Source organism: Salvelinus fontinalis, chromosome 12, assembly GCF_029448725.1.
Source record: "Salvelinus fontinalis isolate EN_2023a chromosome 12, ASM2944872v1, whole genome shotgun sequence".
Classification (NCBI taxonomy): domain Eukaryota; kingdom Metazoa; phylum Chordata; class Actinopteri; order Salmoniformes; family Salmonidae; genus Salvelinus; species Salvelinus fontinalis.
Genome location: NC_074676.1, coordinates 11,115,683 through 11,142,737, shown reverse-complemented (window position 1 = coordinate 11,142,737; position 27,055 = coordinate 11,115,683). Strand labels below are relative to the sequence as shown.

Sequence of the window (27,055 nt, the reverse complement as noted above, 5' to 3'; positions counted from 1 at the left end):
AAGACAGTCAAATGAGTAACGCGTTATCGTGGTAGGAACATCTGGATTAATACAGTAGGAGGACTTAAATAAAAAAGTGTCATTAAACTTTATAGAAATATTTGAAGGTGCAATATTTGAAGGTGCAATACCTTCAAGTCCCGCAGCATAATCACAAAACTTTTAGTGGAGCAACCACTATTGCTACCACTGTATCACCAAAGGTATTCTAAGTGAGTTTCAGAGATCGTACAAATATGAATGTCATCTGTTACTAGCAAATGATTGATTTCATGAACATTGTTTCTTAACTACAGGATCGGCGTCCCCCCGACAGGACAGTTAAGCTAATGTGATTAGCATGAGGTTGTAAGTAACATGAACCTTTCCCAGGACATAGACATATCTGATATGGGCAGAAAGCTTAAATTCTTGTTAATCTAACTGCACTGTCCAATTGACAGTAGCTATTACAGTGAAAGAATGAGATGCTATTGTTTGAGGAAAGTGCACAATTATGAAATTAAATGTATTAATAAACCAATTAGGAACATTTTGGGTGGTCTTGATACAATATTTTATATTGGATCAGTCTAAAACTTTGCACATACACTACTGCTAACTAGCTAGTGGCCGAAATCTAAATTGCGCCTGGCCTGGAATAATGCATTATAGCCTTTCTCTTGCATTTCAAAGATGATGGTACAAAAAAAGCAGGCTTATCTTTTTAATCAAATCTAATGTGTTATATTCTCCTAAATTAATTTCACATTTCCACAGATGTACAAGTGTTTATTTTCAAATGCATATCCTTGCTTCAGGTCCTGAGCTACATGCAGTTAGATTTGGGTATGTCATTTTAGGCAATAATTTTAAAAAGGGGGCAGATCCTTAAGAGGTTTTAAACTACATATTTTAATGTGGGCTATTTTTAGCACTTTTCTGGGATGCTTGATTATTTCAATTTCTTTACTAGGAAGCTTAGAAGAAGTAGACATGCTCTTGTTATTTATGTTAGTGCAGGGTGAGCTGCACAAAGTGGACTTCCTACTAGGGCACACCACCTCAGTGCTAAGAGTATAACTCTTGCTCATATGCACATGATTACTGCATACAATAGCTGTAGGATCAGCAGAGACCTTCAGGGCAGTTAGAGGGACATAAACTAGGTTACTTACATTGTGTCTCCCAACGCCCCTGGGATAATGTACATTTTGTTGAAGCATCATGACAACTTGGGGACATAATGGTAGGGATTAACTGAGCTGGGCTTGGATCATTGATAAGTCATTGTCTCAACGCAGCCTTATAATGCTGTGAAAGGATCCAGGAACCCAAATAATGATCTACCAAGCTTTGTTTCCAGAAGGTAGGGATGTTAACTGAAGAACAGAGAGTGGTTAGTAAGTATTCAACCTACAATCCCATGAATAACTGTCACTGTGGAGCAGTGGACCACCATTCTACAGTAATGCTGCTGGTGGCTGTTTTGATCAAAAGTTGTGGGACTGCCTCTTGGGAGGGCACAAGGACTCCTGCTTTAACATCCAGTGGAAGGCTTAGTGTGTCTTTTTGAAGCCAGAGGTCCTTTATGACGAGAGAGAGGGAAAGAGATTTAATCTGAAACGGACAGTCAGGAGTTGAGAATTATTAATAAGGGATCTTTTCAGATATTGAACTGTGTTTGACCCTGAGGGAAGTGTTGCGTCGTAAATCTATGAGAACCCACATCGATTTTTATCAGCTTATTTTATTGGTCCATTTGATTTGCCCCTTTACAGACACCACTTCAAATCCGCAATAAAACGTGAATTACAGAAATGTTAAGCACAATAACCAAGGCATGATGCGCACTTGCTGTAAACACATGTTTAATTCAGTTGGGAGGGTGGAGTGAATATTACCGGGAAGATGCCCCTAGGGAGGTGGGACAGGCAACCCGGAGTGTGAGCTGTTCTGTCAGGTTAGAGTGCTTGTCCTTACTACAGCACACTGAGCCAGGCCTCACATGCCAGAGCTGCTTAGCTGGAGACAAGTCAGCAAGGATACTCAGCTATACATAATAATTTACTAGCACAGCTGCTCAAGCCTCCGTCTACCCTACACAGACGGTTCAAAAACAGATGTTTTTAGAAGAATGTTGAAATGATCAATCCTATCTAAAAGGTTTCCCACTTTGTTGTAATGTGAAATAAATCGCTATTTCATTAAAAACAGTGTGTGGACAATATTGATACTTGTGACTTTGGGAAAGTTTTGATTCTACTTTCAAACCAGCAGCAGGTAATGCATATTGTGAAAGCTCCCTGATGCACCTTTACAGAATCCGAGCACAGGTCACATAGGCCTCACAGCCAGCTCTCCCCTGGTACCAGGGAAAGAGCACACTCCTGAGCACACTGCACAAAGGCAAAAATATGTGTGCAGGGTAAACAGTCTGCAATAAATCATTCCTATTTGAGTGAAAAGATTAATTAACAAATTAAATTAATTATTTAATGGATTTAGGTTTAGGGCCCTATGGTATTGGAGTTCAATAGTTCCTGTCTGGGCACAATGGTTTGTAGCAACATAAATTACGAGATGCACTGCTGAGAGATGAAAATCTAATGTAATTTGTTTGAGACTTATAGCAATATGCAATCATTGGACTGTTTTGCATTTGATCAATTGTTAAAAGGGGCTAACCCAGTGTTTCCCAAACTCGGTCCTCGGGACCCCAAGGGGTGCTCAGATGAATCAACTAATCATCAAGATTGAATTATTTGAATCAGCTGTGTAGTGCTAGGGCAAAATACAAAATATGCACCCCTTGGGGTCCGAGGACCAAGTTTGGGAAACTGTGGGTTAACCGTTGTGAACTTGCCTTATGTTTTGCAGATGACAACTTGATCATCAATGGGTTATGTATAGAAACCCTTCCCATAACACATTGAAAAAAGACATAGAAACAGTATACTATAGTATTCTAGTAAGATGATCACAACAAAAATCTGTTTTATTTGGTATCTCATTAAGGAAACTTTAGCGGATCAATCTTTTCACATTCAAGTTGAAAACACTTAGCCAGCGTTAGCATCGCTACTAGTGGAAAAATGGGAGTGGTAGGGCCCATGGCAGGATGCTTCAATAATCAGGCCCAATGTCACTTCAAACCAAATGTTATAGCAACCAAAATACCATCATAAGTTGCACATACAAAAAATTGGAGGGTATTATACGAATTCTGGTATTTATATAACATTTTCCGTAGAATAACCATTTTTGGGAGAATACACACCAATACAATCTTTGACAAGCTATATCTCTGCAGAGGATCTGATAAACACAGCTCAAGAACAGTTTTAAAGTTTGTTCCAGGTCTGTGAAATCATCGATGTCATTATGTCAAAGATGATGTAATAGTAGGGACAACCAACTAACAAACTAGCCTGATTGCCTTGAACAGAAATGAAGCACAGGGAAGGATGGATGAAGCTAAGAGGGGTTACTTTGCTGAGAAAATAACTGAGAACAAAAATGACCCTAAAAAGCTTTGGAATCATTTAAGGAACAAGGCTGTGGTAGTACTACCAAAAACAAACTAAACAGTATTGGACTGAACATCAGGGGGGAGATGGCATATGAAAAGTAGAGGTTGCCAATGAATTCAACTCTTTTAAAAACATTTTTTTTTAAACTTCTGTTGCCTGCAAGCTGGTTAGCAAGCTGCCCACCAGTTCTGGTTTGTATGGAAGCAACCAATTCCAGAAGTATTATGTAGAGTTAGGGGTTCAGCCAAACTCTCTTTTGCAAAGGTAGCAACAGCCAAAACAGTCAGTATGCTGGCAGAGCTTAAATGCTCCAAAGCCACAGGCCTGGATAATAGTCCTGCAAGGTTTCTAATAGATTCTGCTGAGCAAATTGGCCCTTGTATTACGCATATCGTTAATCTCTCTCTTGAACAAGGCACCTTTCCCAGGGACATGAAACGAGCTAATGTTATACCTCTGTATAAGAAGGGGATAAAGTTTGACCCTGGGAATTATAGGCCTGTATCTATCCTCTGTGTAACATCAACGATCCTGGAGAGAGTTGTACATGAGCAAATGTATGAATATGTTAACAAACAGGGCCTAATGTATGATTTTTAGTCGGGTTTTAGAAAAACATACTCCACTGATTCATGTCTACTTTACTTGACTGACTTCATCAGGAAAGAGATTGATGAGGGAAATCTCTGTGGAATGGTACTGCTTGACCTACAGAAGGCCTTTGATACAGTTAACCACTGTCTCCTAATCTCCAAACTGGAGGCACTGGGGTTAAGCAGTATCCCTCTAGGCTGGGTAAAGTCCTATTTATCAGGAAGGGAGCAAGTAGTAGAGGTTAATGGTTCGCTGTCTCAGGCAAAACCAATGAGTTGTAGCGTTCCGCAGGGGAGGGTGCTTAGGCCTCTGCTGTTTTTATTGTATATTAATGATATGAAAGATGCTTGTTCTTGCCATCTTTTTCTTTATGCGGATGACTCTACACTTCTGGTGTCTCACAAAAGGTAAACTATGTTGGGGAGCATACTTAGCTTATTATCTCTAAGCCATTTGCTAATGTTAGTAAGCTCTGTGCTATCTCTCTCTCACTTAGGGAAAACTGAATCAATTCTTTTTGGATCCAGACCTAAATTGTGTAGGTTGTCTGAAATCAGTGTGGAGTTAAGGGGAGAGGTGCTGACTACTAAAACCTCTGTTAGGTACTTGGGATGTATCCTTGATGGAAGCTTGAGGTGTGAGCATGGCTAATAAAGTGCTAGGGAAGGTTAATGCCAGGATTAAGTTTTTGGCTAGAAAGTCCAAGCTGCTTGATAAGGACTCCATGAATGTGCTAGCTACTGCCCTCATTCAATGCCATTTTGCCTGCTAGTACTTCCTGGTTTGGGGGCTTATCTAAACTTATGAAGGGGAAGGTCCAGATGGCCCGGAATAAGCTGATCAGGGTAGTATTGAAGGCGAGTCCGCGTACTCACATTGGCGGGAGCTTGTTTCAGGAACTAAACTGTCTGCCTGTTGAGGCTTGGGTGTCCCAGATTAGACTGGGTTTGGTTTACAGGAATATTTATGGTCCTGCGCCCAGATACCTAACTGATTACTTTCCTCGTGTTAGGGATGCACACAATCATAGCACCAGATCAGGTGTTGCTGATGTGTGCTTATACAGGTTCAGGAGTAATGCTGGGAAAGGTACTTTCTTGTATACTGGAGCCTCAGAATGAAATGAGTTGCCTCTGCCTATAAAAACAATGTCATCTCTGGGCAGCTTTAACAATATGTTTGATGTCTTCTGTGCCATATGAATAACCCCTATGATGTAACTAGATTGATGATGTTTTTCTTCACTGCAATACTGTGTTGGATCTTGTCTAGCCATCTTGTCTCAAGAGGACCACAATGGAAATAATTCCCAGACTGTATTGTGTTATCCTCAATGATTTTACTCATGTGCATGTATGGCTTTTTCAAGTTTTATGTGTGCTTGTTTTTTTAAATGGTCGAATTAATAAACTAAACTAGAATAGCCACAGAATATGGGATATTATACAAATATCGATACCTCATACCTAGTGCCGGTTAATAATTGGAAACAAATCATTTGATCAATGCAATTTCCCCTCCTGCAAATAAAATGTTTTGTTTCTGTTAAGCTTTCACTTGGGGCTAATCAACATCTGAGGACTGTGGAAACTCAAAACCTTGCTAGATCAATAGGGGCTAGTTAGGTACCAAAAACATTTCTGCAGCATTGAAGGTTCCCAAGAACACAGTGGCCTCCATCATTCTTAAATGGAAGAAGTTTGGAACCACCAAGACTCTTCCTAGAGCTGGTCGCCCAGCCAACTGAGCAATCGGGAGAGAAGGGCCTTGTTCAGGAAGGTAACCAAGAGCCTGATGGTCACTCTGACAGAGCCCCAGAGTTCATCTGTGGAGATGGGAGAACCTTCCAGAAGGACATCCATCTCTGCAGCACTCCACCAATCATGCCTTGGTAGAGTTTTTCGGCCTGCTGGAGGTCATTTTGCAGGGCGCTGGCAGTGCACCTCCTTGCACAAAGGCAGAGGTAGCGGTCCTGCTGCTGGGTTGTTGCCTTCCTACGGCCTCCTCCATGTCTCCTGATGTACTGGCCTGTCTCCTGGTAGCGCCTGCATGCTCTGGACACTACGCTGACAGACACAGCAAACCTTTTTGCCACAGTTCGCATTGATGTGCCATCCTGGATGAACTGCACTACCTGAGCCACTTGTGTGGGTTGTAGACTCCGTCTCATGCTACCACTAGAGTGAGAGCACCGCCAGCATTCAAAAGTGACCAAAACATCAGCCAGGAAGCATAGGAACTGAGAAGTGGTCTGTGGTCACCACCTGCAGAATCACTCCTGTTTTGGGGGGTGTCTTGCTAATTGCCTATAATTTCCACCTTTTGTCTATTCCATTTGCACAACAGCATGTGAAATTTATTGTCAATCAGTGTTGCTTCCTAAGTGGACAGTTTGATTTCACAGAAGTGTGATTGACATGGAGTTACATTGTGTTGTTTAAGTGTTCCCTTTATTTTTTTGAGCAGTGTACTTTTTTGCTCCACTGTATGTACCCATAAAACATTGCTATAAATTTTTTTTATTTAGCTAGGTAAGTCAATTAAGAACAAATTCTTATTTACAATGACGGCCTACCAAAAGGCCAAAGGACTCCTGCGGGGGCTGGAATTAAAAATAAATAGAGCAAAACACACATCATAACAACATTACATAAAGAGATACCTAAGACGACAACATAGCATGGCAGCAACACATGACAACACAGCATGATAGCAACACAACATGAAAACAATATGGCAGCAGCACAACATGGTACAAACATTATTGGGCAAAGACAACAGCACAAAGGGCAAGAAGGTAGAGACAATAATACATGACGCAAAGCAGCCACAACTGACAGTAAGAGTGTCCATGATTGAGTCTTTGAATGAAGAGATGGAGATAAAACTGTCCAGTTTGAGTGTTTGTTGCAGCTCGTTCCAGTCGCTAGCTGCAGCGAACTGAAAAGAGGAGCGACCCAGCAATGTGTGTGCTCTGGTGACCTTTAACAGAATGTGACTGGTAGAACGGGTGTTGTATGTGGAGGATGAGGGTTGCAGTAGATGCACCCGATAGGGGAGAGTGAGGCCTAAGAGGGTTTTATAAATAAGCATCAACCAGTGGGTCTTGCCACGGGTATACAGAGATGAGCAGTTTACGGATTAGTATAGAGTGCAGCGATGTGTCCTATAAGGAGCATTGTGGCAAATCTATTCTAGTATTCCTTTCTGGTGGAGGAGCAAAGCAGGTTTGTGTGTGTCTGTGTCTGTCTGTGTGGCGCGCACATGATGGAGAATGAATTGTCTGATGAAGAACGGGCTATCTTAACGTAGTAAGCTAGTTTATAGGCCTACATCATGGGCCGGATAGAAGCAGTCTACTGTCTTCAGAACCGGATAATAATTGCTTTATTTGCCTCATAAAATAATAGAAAAATAAATAATATTGTTCCATCTCTCATAAAGCTATGATTGAGAATAGTCTATGCTTAGGCTTAAACTAAAGACTTTTATTCTTGTTATTTTTGAAAGCTATAACTTTAGGACAACACCTTCATAGGCTAGAATATTTGGGAAATAAGCTACTGTTTCTAACTTTAAATTTGTCTTAAAGCTTTTATGATAGGCCTAGTAGGAGGATAGGTTATTGGCCATTTCGGCCTGCATGGATCATTTCTTTCTTAATAAGCTTAAACTTGATTAAACTTGTCATTCGATTTTTCTATAAGCTGTTGATATTGTTTGTTCTCCCTCATTATTAGTCCTCTTGGCTACCATATGTTTTTAGGCTATTCAAATAACTTTTTGAGATGGAAGTCTGTTACATTCATTGTTTGAGCGGGAGAAAGCCATGCATAAAATGATGAAGCCTACCTTTCAGTCATGTATTCATAGCCTATCGAATGGAGAGAGAAGGGAATATAGGCTATAATATTGATTCATATGTATAGCTTTGTAAGACTATAAATGACCAACCACCCAACGTTGTAGTAGTTAGGTTTATTTCCCTATTTTGAGAGGAGCTGGCTACTGTACCTGTAGACTTCCAGCAATTGTGCTAAGCTAATTATATGCTAACTTCAATCATCTCCAAACTGCACGCAGAGACATAAAAATAGTATCCATGTGTTCGTCTGACAGGGTAAGTAGAAAAACGACCTATATCTCAATCTCGCCGTATCCCTTTAAGTTAATTGATGAACTGCTGAATTCATTAATGGACTGTTGAATGTGTGTTTTTTTCTCTTGCTGTGTTTGTTCCTTTCCATATTATGTCCATCTCTAAGAAGTACCCAGGAAAGGACTGAAAATAGTCCATATTAATATATGTAGCCTTAGAAATAAGGTTAATGAAATCAATAACTTGCTAACATTCATATATCAGCCATTTCTGAGACTCACTAAAATAATTAATTTCATGATACAGCAGTAGCAATGCCAGTATATAACATCTATAGAAGAGACAGAAATGGGGGAGGTGTTGCTGTATATATTCAGAGCCATATCCCTGTAATGCTTTGAAAATATCTTATGTCAAGTGTTATTGTGTTATGGTTGCATGTTCACTTGGCAGTTCTAAAGCCTTTTCTTTTGGGGTGTTGCTATAGGCCACCAAGTGCTAACAGTCAGTATCTAAATAATATGTGTGAAATGCTTTATAGTGTATGTGATGTAAACCAGAGAGGTCTACTTTCTTGGGCACCTGAATATTGAATGGTTTTCATCAAGCTGTCCGCTCAAGAAGAAGGTTCTTACTGTAACCAGTGCTTATGATCTGGTGCAGGTTATTGATCAACCTATCAGAGTGTTTACAAACACTACAGGAACAAGATAATCCATATGTATCGATCACATTTTTACTAATACTGTAGAACTTTGTTCTAAAGCTGTATCCGTCCCCATTGGATGCAGTGATCACAATATACACTAGTGGCTATATCCAGGAAAGCCAAAGTTCCAAAAGCTGGGCCTAAAATAGTGTATAAGAGATCATACAAAAGATTTTGCTGTGACTCTTATGTGGATGATGTAAAAAGTATTTGTTGGTGTGATGTGATTAATAAGGAGCATCCAGACGCTGAACTTGATAAATGTATGAAATTGCTTCTTCCAATTATTGATAAACATGCACATTTTAAGAAACTGACTTAGAACTGTTAAGGCTGCATGGATTGATGAGGAATTGAAAAACTGTATGGTTGAAAGAGATGGGGCAAAAAGAGTGGCTTATAAATTTGGCTGCACATCTGACTGGCTGATTTACTGAAAATTGAGAAATTATGTTAGTAACTCAACAAAAAGAAGAAGAAACGGTATTATGAAGCCAAGATCAATGATATAAAGAATGACAGAAAAAATACTTTGGAATACTTTAAATGAAATTATGGGCAGAAAGACATTCAACTCCATCTTTCATTGAAATCGATGGCTTATTCATCACAAAACCATTTCATGTTGGCAATTATTTTTATGATTATTTAATTGTCAAAGTGGGCAAACTTATGCAGGAAATGTCAACAATGAACAGTGAGCCATCGTACTCATGTATAAAAAAAAAACTAATAATGAAAGAAAAACATTGCCAATTTGAATTTTGTAAAGTTAGTATTGGAGAGGTGGAAAAATGGTTATTGGTCAATAAGGACAAACCTTCTGGCATTGACAACTTAGATGGAAAGCTACTGAGGATGGTAGCTGACTCTATAGCCACTCCTATCTGTCATATATTTAATCTGAGTTTAGAGGAAAGTCTTTGTCCTCAGGCCTGGAGAGAAGCCAAAGTCATTCTGCTAGCCAAGAGTGGTAAAGCGGCCTTTACTGGTTCTAACAGCAGACCAATCAGCTTGCTGCCAGCTCTTAGCAAACTGTTGGACAAAATTGTGTTTGACCAAATACAATGCTATTTCTCTGTAAATAAAATAAGACTTTCAGCATGCTTATAGAGAAGGGCACTCAACATGTACTCCACTGACAGAAATGACTGATGATTGGTTGAAAGAAATTGGTAATAAGAAGATTGTGGGAGATGTTCTATTAGATTTCAGTGCAGCCTTTGACATTATTGACCATAACCTGTTGTTGAGAAAACATGTGTTATGGCTTTTCAACCTCTGCCATATCGTGGATTCAGAGCTATCTACAGTATCTAATAGAACTCAAAGGGTTTTTTAATGGAAGCTTCTCAAATGTAAAAAATGTAAAGTGTAGTGTACGGCTCTCTAGGCCCTCTACTCTTTTCTATTTTTACCAATGACCTGCCACTGGCATTAAACAAAGCATGTGTGTCCATTTACGCTGCTGATTCAACCATATACAGTGGTTCCTCAATTAAAAGTTTTGAGAATATGCCGCGGGACTTTGAGGTAATTTGTGGTTTACTACGTTACCCTGCGCCACTGCTTCATTGCTCCAGACCACCACAAGGGGGAGTGTCTCGACCTGAATGAATGGGCGATATAAACCAAATAGAAACTGATAATTGTTCAAAATTGAATTTTAATAAATGGAATGATGAGGATGAAGGTGATTTGAATTTAGAACAATAGTGTAAGAATTGCTATTCCTCTGTCCTGCATGCACATCCGAAAAAAGACGCTTGTTTTTTTGTCTACTTGGTCAGAAGAAGCTGTAACTAGACTGTAGCATATTACTTACTATAACTGTTGTTACACTAAGGTTTTTATTCTAAGAGAAACAAAAAATGTCAATTATATTCCATGATATTCTTAAGATATATGTGTTGACTGAATATAATCAGCAAGTGATGTCTGCTAAAGAATCAAGTTGATGGTGCAGTCATATTTGTATTTTTGTATTTATTATGGATCCCCATTAGCTGCCAAGCAAAATGAAGGCAGTATATACAAATTTAAAAACATTACAATACATTCAGATTTCACAACACACTGTGTGCCCTCGGGCCCCTACTCAGGCCCCTACCCCTACCACATACAGTGGGGAGAACAAGTATTTGACACACTGCCGATTTTGCAGGTTTTCCTACTTACAAAGCATGTAGAGGTCTGCCATTTTTATTATAGGTACACTTCAACTGTGAGAGACAGAATCTAAAACAAAAATCCAGAAAATCACATTGTATGATTTTTAAGTAATTAATTTGCATTTTATTGCATGACATAAGTATTTGATACATCAGAAAAGCAGAACTCAATATTTGGTATAGAAACCTTTGTTTGCAATTACAGAGATCATACGTTTCCTGTAGCTCTTGACCAGGTTTGCACACACTGCAGCAGGGATTTTGTCCCATTCCTCCATACAGACCTTCTCCAGATCCTTCAGGTTTCGGGGTTGTCACTGGGCAATACGGACTTTCAGCTCCCTCCAAAGATTTTCTATTGGGTTCAGGTCTGGAGACTGGCTAGGCCACTCCAGGACCTTGAGATGCTTCTTACGGAGCGACTCCTTAGTTGCCCTGGCTGTGTGTTTCGGGTCGTTGTCATGCTGGAAGACCCAGCCACGACCCATCTTCAATGCTCTTACTGAGGGAAGGAGGTTGTTGGCCAAGATCTCGCGATACATGGCCCCATCCATCCTCCCCTCAATACGGTGCAGTCGTCCTGTCCCCTTTGCAGAAAAGCATCCCCAAAGAATGATGTTTCCACCTCCATGCTTCACGGTTGGGATGTTGTTCTTGGGGTTGTACTCATCCTTCTTCTTCCTCCAAACACGGCGAGTGGAGTTTAGACCAAAAAGCTCTATTTTTGTCTCATCAGACCACATGACCTTCTCCCATTCCTCCTCTGAATCATCCAGATGGTCATTGGCAAACTTCAGACGGGCCTGGACATGCGCTGGCTTGAGCAGGGGGACCTTGCGTGCGCTGCAGAATTTTAATCCATGACGGCGTAGTGTGTGACTAATGGTTTTCTTTGAGACTGTGGTCCCAGATCTCTTCAGGTCATTGACCAGGTCCTGACGTGTAGTTCTGGGCTGATCCCTCACCTTCCTCATGATCATTGATGCCCCACGAGGTGAGATCTTGCATGGAGCCCCAGCCCAAGGGTGATTGACCGTCATCTTGAACTTCTTCCATTTTCTAATAATTGCGCCAAAAGTTGTTGCCTTCTCACCAAGCTTCTTGCCTATTGTCCTGTAGCCCATCCCAGCCCTGTGCAGGTCTACAATTTTATCCCTAATGTCCTTACACAGCTCTCTGGTCTTGGCCATTGTGGAAAGGTTGGAGTCTGTTTGATTGAGTGTGTGGACAGGTATCTTTTATACAGGTAAAGAGTTCAAACAGGTGCAGTTAATACAGGTAATGAGTGGAGAACAGGAGGGCTTCTTAAAGAAAAACTAACAGGTCTGTGAGAGCCAGAATTCTTACTGGTTGGTAGGTGATCAAATACTTATGTCAAGCAATAAAATGCAAATAAATTACTTAAAAATCATACAATGTGATTTTCTGGATTTTTGTTTTAGATTCCGTCTCTCCCAGTTGAAGTGTACTTATGATACAGTTACAGACCTCTACATGCTTTGTAAGTTGGAAAACCTGCAAAATCGTCAGTGTATCAAATACTTGTTATCCCCACTGTATCTACAGTACCAAATCCGTGTGTGTGTTATCATGTGTGTATGCATATGTCTGTGCCTATGTTTGTGTTGCTTCACAGTCTCCGCGGTTCTATAAGGTGTTTTTTAAATCAAATTTTTCTGCTTGCATCAGTTACTTGATGTGGAATTGAGATCCCTGTAGTCATGGCTCTATGTTGCCTCGGCACCTACACATACAAACGTCAACTACATCACACCTGCCCAGACCCACCTGCTCACATCTCCAGCGCCCGCATCATTACTGCCGGTTTTAGATTTAAGTGATGTTATATATCTGCAGGCCTCAGCCACTACCCTGAGAGCACTTGATTCAGTGTATCATGCAGCCCTCAGGTCCATTTCAAATCAGAAACGTCTAACACATCATTGTGATCTCTACAGCGCTGTTGGCTGGTCGTCATTGACCTTGCGTAGGCTTAAACACTGGTATACACTGATTTATAAGGCCATATTGGGTAAAATGCCATTTTCTCTGTTATTTTTTTGTCAGGTCAGTAAATAAATATAAATTACGTCCCATTCTGATTTGCTTCTAACAGTACCAAAATTAGAACAGGTCATGGTAGAAATAGTTAGTTACTTATCTTCGTGGTTCTGTCTTGAACATTTTAAAATGTGATCTAGTTTCGTTGGTGGAGTTTAAACACTTGATCGATGTATATATCATAGAAGAGTGTAATTGTTTTTAGGCCAGCTGTTTTTAGTCAAGACGTTTGTGTTTTTAATGTACAATGTTTTTGTTGTACTGTATGTGTGTTTATAGTTTTGTTTAATGTTGTGTTAGTTTAGGTAAGTTGTTTTGTCTGAAACGTTGTTCCCTCTGCTGCTATTGGACCAGGTCTCTTTTGGAAAAGAGATTTTATCGCAATGAGAAAAAACCTGTATCAATCAAGGTAAAATAAAAATATAGACTCTCTGCCTCATTGCCTCAAATTGCAACATTTTGTTTCTCTCCGTCGTCCACACTTACTTCAAACATTTGGATAATAAAGCATTTAAAGGCTGACTGGTTGATTTTAATACTTCTGACAGCCAAAATTCAACCCATAACCTTTGGACTTTTTAACATTCCCAGAAGGCATGTATTATTATAACCTACTGCAGGCTTAAAACCTATGGGTTTAACCTTGTGAATTAATGATTATATTGAAGATAGGCTCTCGGAACTCATTAAGAGGCAGCTTCTATCTGTTATCCAACCATTTTTATTATTATTAAACTTGCATTATAATTATATAAAAGCCCCTTAGATATTAATTTAGAATCCTCCAATCCTCTAAATTGAATTAGATCTACAGGGACATTTTATTGATCTTCTATTATTTTCATTTAGAAGCCGCCTCCTTAATGATTTCCGAGAGCCGTGTCATACCAATTATTATTGGATTATTCAACATGGCAACCACTTGTTAGTACAAAATTGAAAATTATGTGCATTTTAATTTGATCGAATTTGAGAATATATTTGTACCACTGAAGATGCTGTTTTTATTTACAGTAGTTACGTACAGTGATAGTCAGTCTCTCCTCAACTCTTAGCTAAGAGAGACTGACATGCATAGTATTATTATTAGCCGTCTGATACAATGAAGAGCAACACGTGCTGCTCTGTTCTGAGCCAGCTGCAGCTTAACTAAGTATTTCTTTGCAGCACTGGACCACACGACTGGACAATAATCAAGATAAGACAAAACTAGAGCCTGCAGGACTTGCTTTTTGGAGTGTGGTGTCAAAAAATCAGAGCATCTCTTTATTATGGACAGACCTCTCATCTTTACAACCGTTGAATCTGTAGGTTTTGACCATGCCATTTTACAATCTAAGGTAACACCAAGTAATTTAGTCGCATCAACTAGTTCAACAGCCACACCATTCATTACCAGATTCAGCTGAGGTCTAGAACTTAGGGAATGATTTGTACCAAAGAAAATTATCTTAGTTTTAGAGATGTTCAGGACCAGTTTATTACTGGCCACCCATTCCAAAACAGACTGCAACTCTTTGAAGGGTTTCAGTGACTTCATTATCTGTGGTTGCTGATGGGTACAGTGGTTCTTCCTTTAAAGTTGTGTCGTATTGCAGCATAGGTTGCGGGCTGCCGCAAAATTCTATGGCATGTTATTTAAGTGTCAGCCATTGTTATCATTAATTGTAGTTAGTGTTAGCCACCAGAGGGTATCTTTGAGAAGCTAAGTTATTGAAATGACATGGAGCTGTAGTCCTAAGAGTCAAAGAGAGCCTTGATTAGAACAGAATATATGGGATTGATTTTTATGTAGCTTAATTAATGTAGCTTAATTAATTTGATGAATATTATGTTTTTTCTATTCCAAGAAAAAAACAAAAAAGCATTTCTTACTGTAGCTGTTTTAGGATAACTTACTTATTGGCATAAAGGCCTACTTCCATATACTTCCGATCACTCATACATTTTTGCACATCATCACACAGCACACAAGTCATACATGTATTTAAATACAGTCGATCATTTTAGTTATTAAACTAAATAACTAAAATGGAGGGAGCCTTGATTAATTTTGCAATCACGGCTAAAGCGATTTCATTCATTCAGAAAATGTTCTAATTTGTGCAAGACTGCGCAAATATCTGTGTACTTGATCTACGCAAACACCAGCTCAGTAAAACCTCAAACATAAATTGTCTGCAACGCTGAAATTGACTACTTCTATGTGAATTAATGAGGTGTCAGGTCCTGACCATAGTAAGCTGTTTTTACTCTGTGTTGGTTGGGGTGTGATGGTGACTTGGGTAGGTCATCTAGGTGATATTGTATTTCTATGGTGGCCCGATATGGTTCCCAATCAGAGGCAGCTGTTTATCGTTGTCTCTGATTGGGGATCATATTTAGGTAGCCATTTCCCCATTTGTGTTTGTGGGATCTTGTCTATGTATAGTTGCCTGTCAGCACATATTGTATAGCTTCACGTTTCGTTCGTTGATTTGGTTGTTTTTGCTCAGTGTTCATTTATTAAAAAGGAATATGTACGCCTACCACGCTGCACCTTGGTCTCATTCGAACGACGGACGTGACAGGAGGCGGAACACACCTCAATTCAAACTGTAGTTGGAAAATACAACGTGTTAGAAATGAATTTGAAATTGACAAGTTGAAACAGCCTATAGATAATTAGCAGGCTGTGCGTGTTAACTGTCCTGTTGCGTATTAATCACATTTTGGAACAGTGAGTGCATTCTGACATCACGCATAAAACAACTCACGCTGGGGCGATCGTTAGAGATATTTGGAACGCACGTATGAAAAGGTTGTCAGGACAGAACGGACCTTTTCAGGAACACTCAACACCTACTGGAAAGTCATTATGGTGTGTCTTTGGCATTCAAATGTGTGTAATTGTCCCACAAAAAAATGTACCTCTATCCCAGGGTTAGGCATTCAGAAGACTTAGGCAGGTTTTTACCTGGTCTTTGCTCTTTTCATATTTATTTTGGATCCTGACAAACTCCCCGGTCTCTGCAGGTGACCAGCGTACCATACAATTATGCTGCCACCACATTACCATACCTTTTAATTTGAAGGCAGCAAAATGTGACAATTGTGAAAGGGGTGTGTAGACTTTCACTAGGCACTGTATCTGTCTGAGTGGCATTCCGCTGCAGATCCTATTCAAGTACTATGCCCTGCTGTTAAAGTGGTTTCTTTCTCATCTGGCGGTTGCCATTTAACATCCTCGATTAACTTAATCGGAGATCTTCAGTTTTCCTGCAGACACAATCAAGACATTTTTTTTTTACATTGGACAAATCCTCCACTGGCACCTGCAGAAGTCTAACTTTGTTACAGTAATGTGTATATATATTTCTTTGTATTTATTTCCCCTTTATTTAACCAGGTCAAGCAAAGCCTTGCGAGACAAACAACAGAGTTGCACATAAACAAATGTACAGTCAATAACACAATGGAAAAATATATGTACAGTGTGTGCAAATGTAGAAGATTAGGGAGGTAAGGCAATAAATAGGCCATAGAGTCGATATCATTGCAATTTAGCATTGACACTGGCGTGATAGATGTGCAGATGATGATGTGCAAGTAGAGATACTGGGGTGCAAGAGAGGGAGAGGAAAAGCAGGACCTAACAGAGACATTAACCTGGGGTTGAAAGCTTTAAAATTGTTATCCTTAGTGATTGTAAGCTAGCCTCAGTTATATAGATTCTCGTTATTCCCCAGGTGACATTATCAAATGGCCTCCCTTATGGCTCAGTTGGTAGAGAAAGTCTACACACCCCTTTCACAATTGTCACATTTTGCTCCGTTCAAATTTCGATTTCAAGTAATGTGGTGGCAGCATCATTTTATGGGTATGCTTTTGTCACCTGCAGGAACTGAGGAGTTTGGCACATGCAAACGCCAGGGTTGTGAGTTCGATTCCCACGGAGGGCCAGTACGAAGAAGTATGAAAATACTCACTACTAAAATGTAAAAGATCGATCTGCATGAATTTTCTCTCTGTGATTACAGATGTACACATTAATATTATGTTGATTTGAAATGGCCTCATTGGCCTGCCATTACAAGTTGGAGCTCCTAATGGACAAAATGTATTTCATCACAGGGAAATGACTGGACACAATGCATTTCAGCACAGTGAAATGACTGGACACAATGTATATGAGCAAAGTGAAATGACTGCATGACTCAACATTTGGTATTTGCTCTGTGTCCTAAAGGGAGGCTCCATAGAAAACATGAATTCCAAACGTTGCCTGGAGCTGGTAGAGAACGGAGAAATGGAGTTTGGGTACCAGCTGGCCATACAGAAGTGCTCTGGTCAGAAATGGACAATCACCAACCTACTGTCAACCTACACTCTCCAATGAGGGGATCCTGAGTCCTGCAGGGGAAAGAGCTGCCCATGGTAAACACTGGACTTGTGACTGACAGACGTCGAAGCTTTGCTTCTTTAAAAATTGATTTATTGAGGCAATAATTGAATTATAAGTATGCTGACACTTTTAGTACCTTGATGTCTCTTAGACTCAAAGACATCATTTGATAAATGTAAACCATGTCCTTTGTTAATATATGGGATTGAACTGGCAGACCTTGGGTCTACAGTGAGACTTAAATGTTTCAATATATTTTGAGGAGATTGTCTTTTGTCACACTGAATTCAGGCTTGCGTTGGCTCTAATATACATTGTAATTTATGCTACTGTGTAGCATGTTTTTGAAAAACCTTTGTTATTCTTGTTTGGTTTGTTTCTCAGGTTTGTAGATTGAATGTTATTATGAAATCAAGTCGGTGGTTTCAAAGAACTGTTGCCAATATGTTGGGAGAATATACAAGCGTATACTGGATATTTATAAAAACCTACAGTAAAAATGCTGATGACAAATAATATTTTGTGTGGTGTTCCATCTCCTGAATCATTCCTCATACTTTATTTAAAGTCAATCAAGATTGTCCATCTCAGTTTTTTTGTTTGTGAAGACACCTTAATATAAAATCATACTGTAGGTGAAGTCAAATAGTTTATTTGATACCACATTTTTCACAACACAGAAATAGTGAGGCTTTTTTTGCAAGTAATGCAAATATTTCCCCCATACAGTGCATTCGGAAAGTATTCAGACCCCTTGACTTTTTGCTAATTTTGTTACGTTACAGCCTTATAAAATGGATTCAATTTTTTCCCCCCCCCCCCCCCCCCCCCCCCTCATCAATCTACACACAATAGCCCATCATGACAAAGCATAAACCTTTTTCTCCATTTTGGAAAATTTATGGGAAAAAAAATGAAATGTCATATTTACATAAGCATGCAGACCCTTTACTCATTACTTTGTTGAAGCACCTTTGGCAGCGATTTAAAGCCTTGAGTGTAGGGTATGACAGGCGGCAAGGAGCCTAGTGGTTAGAGCGTTGGGCCAGTAACCGAAAGGTTGCTGGATCAAATCCCTGAGCTGACAAGGTAAAAAAATATATATATAAACATCTGTTGTTCTGCCCCTGAACAAGGCAGTTAACCCACTGTTCACCGGTAGGCCCGTCATTGTAAATAAGAATTTGTTCTTAACTGACTTTCCTTGTTAAATAAAGGTAAAATAAATGATGCTACAAGGGGAACCTACAAGGGGAACCTTTGCCCAAGTCTGAGGTCCTGAGCGCTTTGGAGCAGGTTTTGTACTTTGCTCCGTTCATCTTTCCCTCGATCCTGACAAGTCTCCCAGTCCGTGCCGCTGAAAAACATCCCCACATCATGATGCGTGCTCCACCATAGGGATGGTGCCAGGTTTCCTCCAGACGTGACACTTGGCATTCAGGCCAAAGAGTTCAATCTTGGTTTCATCAGACCAGAGAATCTTGTTTCTCATGGTCTGAGAGTCCTTTAGGTGCTTTTTGGCAAACTCCAAGCAGGCTGTCATGTGCCTTTTACTGAGAAGTGCCTTCCTTCTGGCCACTACCATAAAGGCCTGATTGGTGGAGTGCTGCAGAGATGGTTGTTCTTCTGGATGGTCAGAGAGACCATCGGATTCTTGGTCATCACAAGGCCCTTCTCCGCCGATTGCTCAGTTTGTTTGGGAAGAGTCTTGGTGGTTCCAAACTTGTTCCATTTAAGAATGATGGAGGCCACTGTGTTATTGGGGGCCTTCAATGCTGCAGAAATGTGTTGGTACCCTTCCTCAGATCTTTGCCTTGACACAATCCTGTCTCGGAGCTCTACAGACAATTTTAATGACCTCATTGCTTGGTTCTTTGCTCTGATGTGCACTGTCAAATGAAAGCTGTGTGCCTTTCCAAATCATGTCCAATCAATTGAATTTACCACAGGTGGACTCCAATCAAGTTATAGAAACATCTCAAGGATGATCAATGGTAACAGGATGCACCTGAGCTCAATTTTGAGTCTTGTAGCAAAGGATCTGAATGCTTATGTAAATAAGGTATTTCTGTTTTTTATTTTTATAAATTTGCACAATTTTCTAAACTTGTTTTTGCTTTGTCATTATGGGGTATTGTGTGTAGATTGATCAGGATTTTTAAAATCCATTTTAGAATAAGGCTGTAACGTAACAAAATGTGGAAAAAGTCAAGGGGTCTGAACACTTTCCTAATGCACTGTATAAGCTGAGAGAAATAAATGACTTGTTTATAGCAGCAGCTGGGAAATGGAGCATGATTAAAAGGTCCAGTAATACTAGCCTCTGTATGATAGATTTTTTTTCATTCTATTGTGTTCTCACTGAAATATCCACTTTTGAGCTACTCTAATCAAATTGACTCCAATGCACTGATGTTTGAGCCTTCATGTCCTGAATATTTCAAGTGGAGAAGGGATGTTGTTGTTCTCAACCAGACACTTTCTGTGGAAGCCTCCTAGTTTTCATTTGCTGTTAATTCAACCACACCACCCAGCAAGCACATTTGGTTCCTTGTTTTTGGTTTCACATTGGTTGTGGGAACAAAGCCATAAGTTTCCTGACCGTTAAAACGTAACTTTTTTTTTTTCAAGTACTGAGAACAGAAGTGAAAATGTTGCCTGTTCTGGGAACGTAAATGTTTAGATTGCAGTGAGGTTCTGACAATTTTATTCTGGAACTCTAAAAGTATTTTTTTGTTTTTTAATAACTTCCGGAGCCCTTTACACTCGTACCTGTATACGGGTTGAAAATGGCAGATTTGGGCACTGATAAGCAGCTAAATTGGAATGCAGTGGCTGTACAGTAACATCCCAACGAGCACATAATGTTCTGAGAACCATATGTTTCTTAGAACTTGGTGAGTGTGGTTGTCCTATGGTTATTTTGCATACAACCTTTCCACAACTTTCTGGGAATGGTGCAGGGTAGTTACTTCACTTTGAAACATAGAGACACATACCAGCTCTAATAGTGGTACTGCTATTTTCACTGTGGTGTCCAAAACGTCTTTCAAGCTGGCAGCCATTCCATTGGCCGCAAGAGCTTCTCGGTGGATGCTGCAGTGTACCCAAGTTGCGTTGGGAGCAACTACTTGCACGCACCACTCCACTATGTCTCTCTGTCATGGCTTTTGAGCCATTAGTATAGATACCAACACATCTTGACCACCAAAGTCCATTTGATGTCACAAAGCTGTCCAGTAATATCCTCTCCTGTTGTCCTGGGTTCCAGTGGTTTGCAGAAGAGAATGTCTTCCTTAATTGACCCCCCATAAACGTAATGGACATATACCAGGAGCTGTGCCAGGCCTGTCAAGTCTGTTGACTCATCCAGCTGTAACGCATAGAATTCACTGGCTTGTATGCGAAGCAGTAATTGTTTAAAAACATCTCCTGCAATGTCACTGATGCATCGTTAAACAGTGTTATTTGATGAAGGCATTGTCTATATAGTTTGGTTGGCCTTTTCCCCGAACATTGTCCCAGCCATATCTGTGGCAGGAGGAAGAATTAAGTCCTCCACAATAGTATGAGGCTTGCCTGTCCTAGCCACTCGGTTGCTCACCATATAAGATGCTTCTAGCCCCTTCTTATTAATGGTATATGTTGCTTTTAAACATGTCTTACTACTCAAATGTCAAATTCACGTGGCTTATTTTTCTAATTGTTTTGTTTCTTTATGTCTGTGCAAGAGTGAAGGTTTCAACGAGTTTTGAGATAGTACTTTTGCACATATAACACACTGTGGCTCAGGAAAGGCACTACTTCCAATATAAGTCAAACCCAAATAAATGTAGTTCTCATCAAATTTGCGCCTCTTCAAAGGTCCAACGTCCCTGTCTGCTGTTCGGTGCTTTCCCGGGTAAGGGGCCAGTAGGTCTTTGGCTGCATCACATCACATCAGATTCACAACTGTGTCCATGCTAGCTGGGCTAACAACATGTAGAATTACTGATGCTAACGTTGGATGTGCTCGTGGAAGCAGAACAACTTGTGTCGTCGATGGTTAACTTTCTTAAAGCAAGGCTCCTGAACTCTTGTGTATTTTCTGCACTATGCAGTGATATGGGCAGCGACCATGTAACGCTTTTGCAACATACAGAAAGAAGTGCGCTGCTTAAAATGTTCTTTACTGTAACGGTTTCTCTCCTCCTCTTCGTCTGAAGAGGAGGAGTAGGGATCAGACCAAAATGCAGCGGGTTGTGAAGACATAATGAATATTTATTAACAGAACGACGAAACACGAAAACTCTTTAACACACTACAAAACAAATAAACGACGTAGACTGACCTAAAACATGAGAACTTACAAATACAAGAAGAACGCACGAACAGGTACAGACTACAAACAAATGCTACAGTCCCGTGTGGTACGAACATACATACAGACACGGAAGACAATCACCCACAAACAAACAGTGAAACCAGGAAATACTCCCTTGAAAGGCCAAAACCTAGGAAGATACCTAGAGAGGAACCAGGCTATGAGGGGTGGCCAGTCCTCTTCTGGCTGTGCCGGGTGGAGATTATAACAGAACTATGCCAAGATGTTCAAAAATGTTCATAAGTGACAAGCATGGTCAAATAATAATCATGAATAATTTTCAGTTGGCTTTTCATAGCCGATCATTAAGAGTTGAAAACAGCAGGTCTGGGACAGGTAGGGGTTCCGTAACCGCAGGCAGAACAGTTGAAACTGGAATAGCAGCAAGGCCAGGCGGACTGGGGACAGCAAGGAGTCATCATGCCCGGTAGTCCTGACGTATGGTCCTAGGGCTCAGGTCCTCCGAGAGAAAGAAAGAGAGAAGGAGAAAATTAGAGAGAGCCAAGATTTTCAAAATGTTCATAAATGACAAGCATGGTCAAATAATAATCAGGAATAAATGTCAGTTGGCTTTTCATAGCCGATCATTAAGAGTTTAAAACAGCAGGTCTGGGACAGGTAGGGGTTCCGTAACCGCAGGCAGAACAGTTGAAACTGGAATAGCAGCAAGGCCAGGCGGACTGGGGACAGCAAGGAGTCATCATGCCCGGTAGTCCTGACGTATGGTCCTAGGGCTCAGGTTCTCAGAGAGAGAGAAAGAAAGAGAGAACGAGAGAATTAGAGAGAGCATACTTAAATTCACACAGGACACTGGATAAGACAGGAGAAGTACTCCAGGTATAACCAACTGACCCTAGCCCCCCGACACATAAACTACTGCAGCATAAATACTGGAGGCTGAGCCAGGAGCGGTCAGGAGACACTGTGGCCCCATCCGATGATACCCCCGGACAGGGCCAAACAGGAAGGATATAACCCCACCCACTTTGCCAAAGCACAGCCCCCGCACCTCTAGAGGGATATTTTCAACCACCAACTTACAATCCTGAGATTGTCTTTCCATCATTGTAGGATTTTTTGTGTGCAAATGAACTCAAGTTTACAGACAATGTCAAATGTGATATAAAGAAGCACCTGAGTGAGTTGGGTGTGCAATTACGCAGGTACTTTCCTGAAACGGATGACACAAACAACTGGATTCGTTATCCCTTTCATGCCATGCCTCCAGTCCACTTACCAATATCTGAACAAGTGAGCCTCATCGAAATTGCAACAAGTGGTTCTGTGAAAATTTAATTTAATCAGAAGCCACTGCCAGATTTCTGGATTGGGCTGTGCTCAGAGTATCCTGCTTTGGCAAATCACGCTGTTAAAACACTGATGCCCTTTGCAACCACGTACTGTAGCTATGTGAGAGTGGCTTCTCAGCCCTCACTAGCATGAAAGCTAAATACAGGTACAGACTGTGTGGGAAATTATTTAAGACTGAGACTCTCTCCAATACAACCCAACAATGCAGAGCTATGTGCATCCTTTCAAGCACACCCTTCTCATTAACCTGTGGTGAGTTATTCACAATTTTTGATGAACGAATAAGGTTCTATATGTAAGATGGTTAAATAAAGAGCAAAATTATTGATTATTATTATATTATTATTTGTGCCCTGGTCCTATAAGAGCTCTTTGTCACTTCTCACGAGCCAGGTTGTGACAAAAGCTCACACTCATTCTTATGTTTAATAAATGTATTGTGTAGTGTGTGTGTGTGTGGCAGGCTTACAATGATTGCAAAAAACATTTCAGAGTGTGCTGACCCTGGTGCTAGAGGGGGTACGCAGGTGGAGGTTGAATGTTTGAAGGGGTACGGGACTATAAAAAGTTTGGGAACCACTGCTCTAACCAATGTGAAACCGTAAAACAGACGCTGCCACAACTTCCAAGGAAGCAAATGTGCTAGCGGGGATGTTATTGCAATCTGGTTCCCAACTGCACAGTTGATGACGTGGCACACAACCATTAGTAGATGTGTCCAATACGACCAATGACTACTGGATGAAAGGATGTCAGTTAAAATGATTGAAGCAAGAGAGAGGCTAAGTGGACTTGGAGAGAAAAAAAATGCACTTTTTTTTGTGGTGTGTGAACATACATTAAAAGAAACTTACTTTATAGACCCTTAATCTATCTATTTTGTGAGGGATATTGAATCATTTTGATAGCCTGCTAGCTGAGAGATGGATGATTTTCTCCAGTATCTGCACACAATGGACTCTAGGCTATGGTATGCACGTATTCACCAGAAGTAGGACATCAGACTCCACTGGGTAGCAGATTTTCCTTTACAGAGTCTAATCATAGAGGAGCCTCAGCCTCATCAAGTTATGTGTTCCTGCCTGAAGCAGACGCTTGTCCTCTTGTTTCTCAAGCTTCAAGTTCCTCTGCGTTCACATCACTGATGACCTGAAATGGTCCCTTCACACAGACGGTGTTGACGAACGTGCAACAGCGTGTCTTCAATCTCAGGAGACTAAAGAAATTTGGCTTGGCCCCTAAGACCCTCACAAACGTCTACAAATGCACCATTGAGAGGATGCTGTCTGGCTGTATCACCGCCTGGTACGGCAAGTGTACCGTCCACAAATGCATGGCTCTCCAGAGGATGGTGCGGTCTGCTCAACTCATCATCGGGGGCACACTGCCCGGTGTCACAGGAATGCCAAGTAGATCATCAAGGGCCTCAGCCACCCGAGATACGGGCTATGCACCCCGCTACCATCTAGGAGGATACAGTAAAGGGGCATCAAAGTAGCCACCCTTTGCCTTGACTGATACAAAGTTTCTAAGTTTGCCCAATACTCTGCCCTAAACCTTAGTCACTGTTACGAGCCGGCTACCAGCCGGTACTCTACCCTGTACCTTGCAGAATGCATTATCCTATGTACATGAAGTCATTGAACACTGGTCACTTTAAGAATGTTTACATATACTGTCCATACACACCATTATATACAGTACCAGTCAAAAGTTTGGACACACCTACTCATTCAAGGGTTTTTCTTTGTTTTACTATTTTCTACATTGTAGAATAATAGTGAAGACATCAAACCTATGAAATAACACATATGGAATCATATGAAATTGCTCGTTCTATTTCTTAATTTCTTTATTTTAACTTTTTGAAGTATGTGCATGTTGTTTTGTCAAATTAAAATTGCTAGGTATTATTACTGCACTGTTGGAGCTAGAAAAACAAGCATGTCGCTGCACCTGCGATAACATCTGCAAATCTGTGTACACGATAAACTCACACATGTTAAATCAATGTTGTTTTCACATCATTTCAATGAAATTACATTGAACCAACGTGGAATAGACATTGAATTGACGTCAGTGCCCAGTACATAGTGTAGTGGTTGGAAAAGTGACCTGGACACTCAAAGGTTTCAATCTAATTACACGGTTGAAGTTTAGAGCCTGGAGGCATTATTTTTATGTTAGCATTTTTTATGTATTTTATTTTACCTTTATTTTACCAGGTTAGTCTCATTGAGAATACAAATCTATTTTGTAAGAGAGATCTGGCCAAAAAAGCATCAGTCAAAGTTTCAAAAATGTACTACATAAAACACAAAGCACTACAGTTTAAAAAAATGTTTACACATTGATAAGGCACATTGAGTGTTTCAACTAGGGGTCAAAACGTTGACAGAACCCTAAATGATTTTCCACCATAGTTTTTACCCTAGATTTCAAATAATTGAGACGAGCTCCTATAGTTTTAAGTCATTGTGTAGGTAGTTCCAAGTAGAGGGGGCAGAGTACTGGAATGCTATTTTTACCTAGCTCTGTACAGGCCTAGGGTACCGTCAAAAAGATATAGTCCTGTTTGTGTAGGCGATAATTGTCATTAGTCTGTTGGACAATGTAGGTACACAGGTAATACTGTATGGGAGCAGTTTTAGTATGGCCCTTTTTGCTTAGTGGATGCTTCCACTAAAAACTCTATATAATATAATCAACTCTATGAAAATACATCACTTCCTTCTCCTGGGCTTTGTTAATTTACTAAAGAGATTGAGAAACGATCTCAGTGGAATATCTATCTGGCCTTTACTTTCTCTCTGTTTATTTAGTTTTTTTTTTAAATTTCACCTTTATTTAAACAGGTAGGCTAGTTGAGAACAAGTTCTCATCTACAACTGCGACCTGGCCAAGATAAAGCAAAGCAGTGCGACAGAAACAACAACACAGAGTTACACATTGGATAAACAAATGTACAGTGAATAACACAATAGAAAAATATATGTACACTGTGTGCAAATGTAGTAAGATTAGGGATGTAAGGCAATAAATAGGCCATGGAGGCGAAATAATTACAATTTAGCATTAACACTGGAGTGATAGATGTGCAGATGAGGATGTGCAAGTAGAGATAATGGGGTGCAAAAGAGCGAAAACATTTTTTTATAACAATATGGGGATGAGGTAGTTGGGTGTGCTATTTACAGATGGGCTGTGTACAGCTGATGCTTAAAGTTAGAGAGGGAGATATAAGTCTCCAGCTTCAGTGATTTTTGCAATTCGTTCCAGTCATTGGCAGCAGATAACTGGAAAGAAAGGCGGCCAAAGTAGGTGTTGGCTTTGGGGATGACCAGTGAAATATACCTGCTGGAGCGCGTGCTACTGGTGGGTGTTGCTATGGTGACCAGTGAGCTGAGATAAGGCAGGGATTTACCTAGCAAAGACTTATAGATGACCTGGAGCCAGTGGGTTTGGCGACAAATATGTAGCGAGGGCCACCCGACGAGAGCCTACAGGTCACAGTGGTGGGTATTATTTGGGGCTTTGGTGACATAACGGATGGCACTGTGGTAGACTACATCCAATTTGCTGAGTAAAGTGTTGGAGGCTATTTTGTAAATGACATCGCCGAAGTCAAGGATCGGTAGGATAGTCAGTTTTACGAAGGTTTGTTTGGCAGCATGAGTGAAGAAGGCTTGTTGTGAAATAGGAAGCCGATTCTAGATTTCATTTTGGATTGGAGATGCTTAATGTGAGTCTGGAAGGAGAGTTTACAGTCTAACCAGACACCTAGGTATTTGTAGTTGTCCACATATTCTAAGTCAGAACCGTCCAGAGTAGTGATGCTAGTCGGGCCGGTG

General features: G+C 40.4%; 1 protein-coding gene across 2 annotated transcripts in view; it reads left to right on the top strand.

Moving 5' to 3' along the window:
- LOC129866785 (polypeptide N-acetylgalactosaminyltransferase 18-like) overlaps positions 1-18,113 on the top strand; it is an 84,047-nt gene extending 65,934 nt beyond the window's left edge. The window contains exons 11-12 of one of the 2 annotated variants that reach the window (XM_055939671.1): positions 17,027-17,098; positions 17,375-18,113. In XM_055939671.1, the coding sequence (XP_055795646.1) occupies positions 17,027-17,098; positions 17,375-17,524 (222 nt within the window). In that variant the 3' untranslated portion in view covers positions 17,525-18,113. The remainder of the gene's footprint in view (positions 1-17,026; positions 17,099-17,374) is intronic. The other variant, XM_055939672.1, reaches the window with a different exon arrangement.
- Positions 18,114-27,055: the final 8,942 nt, after the last annotated feature.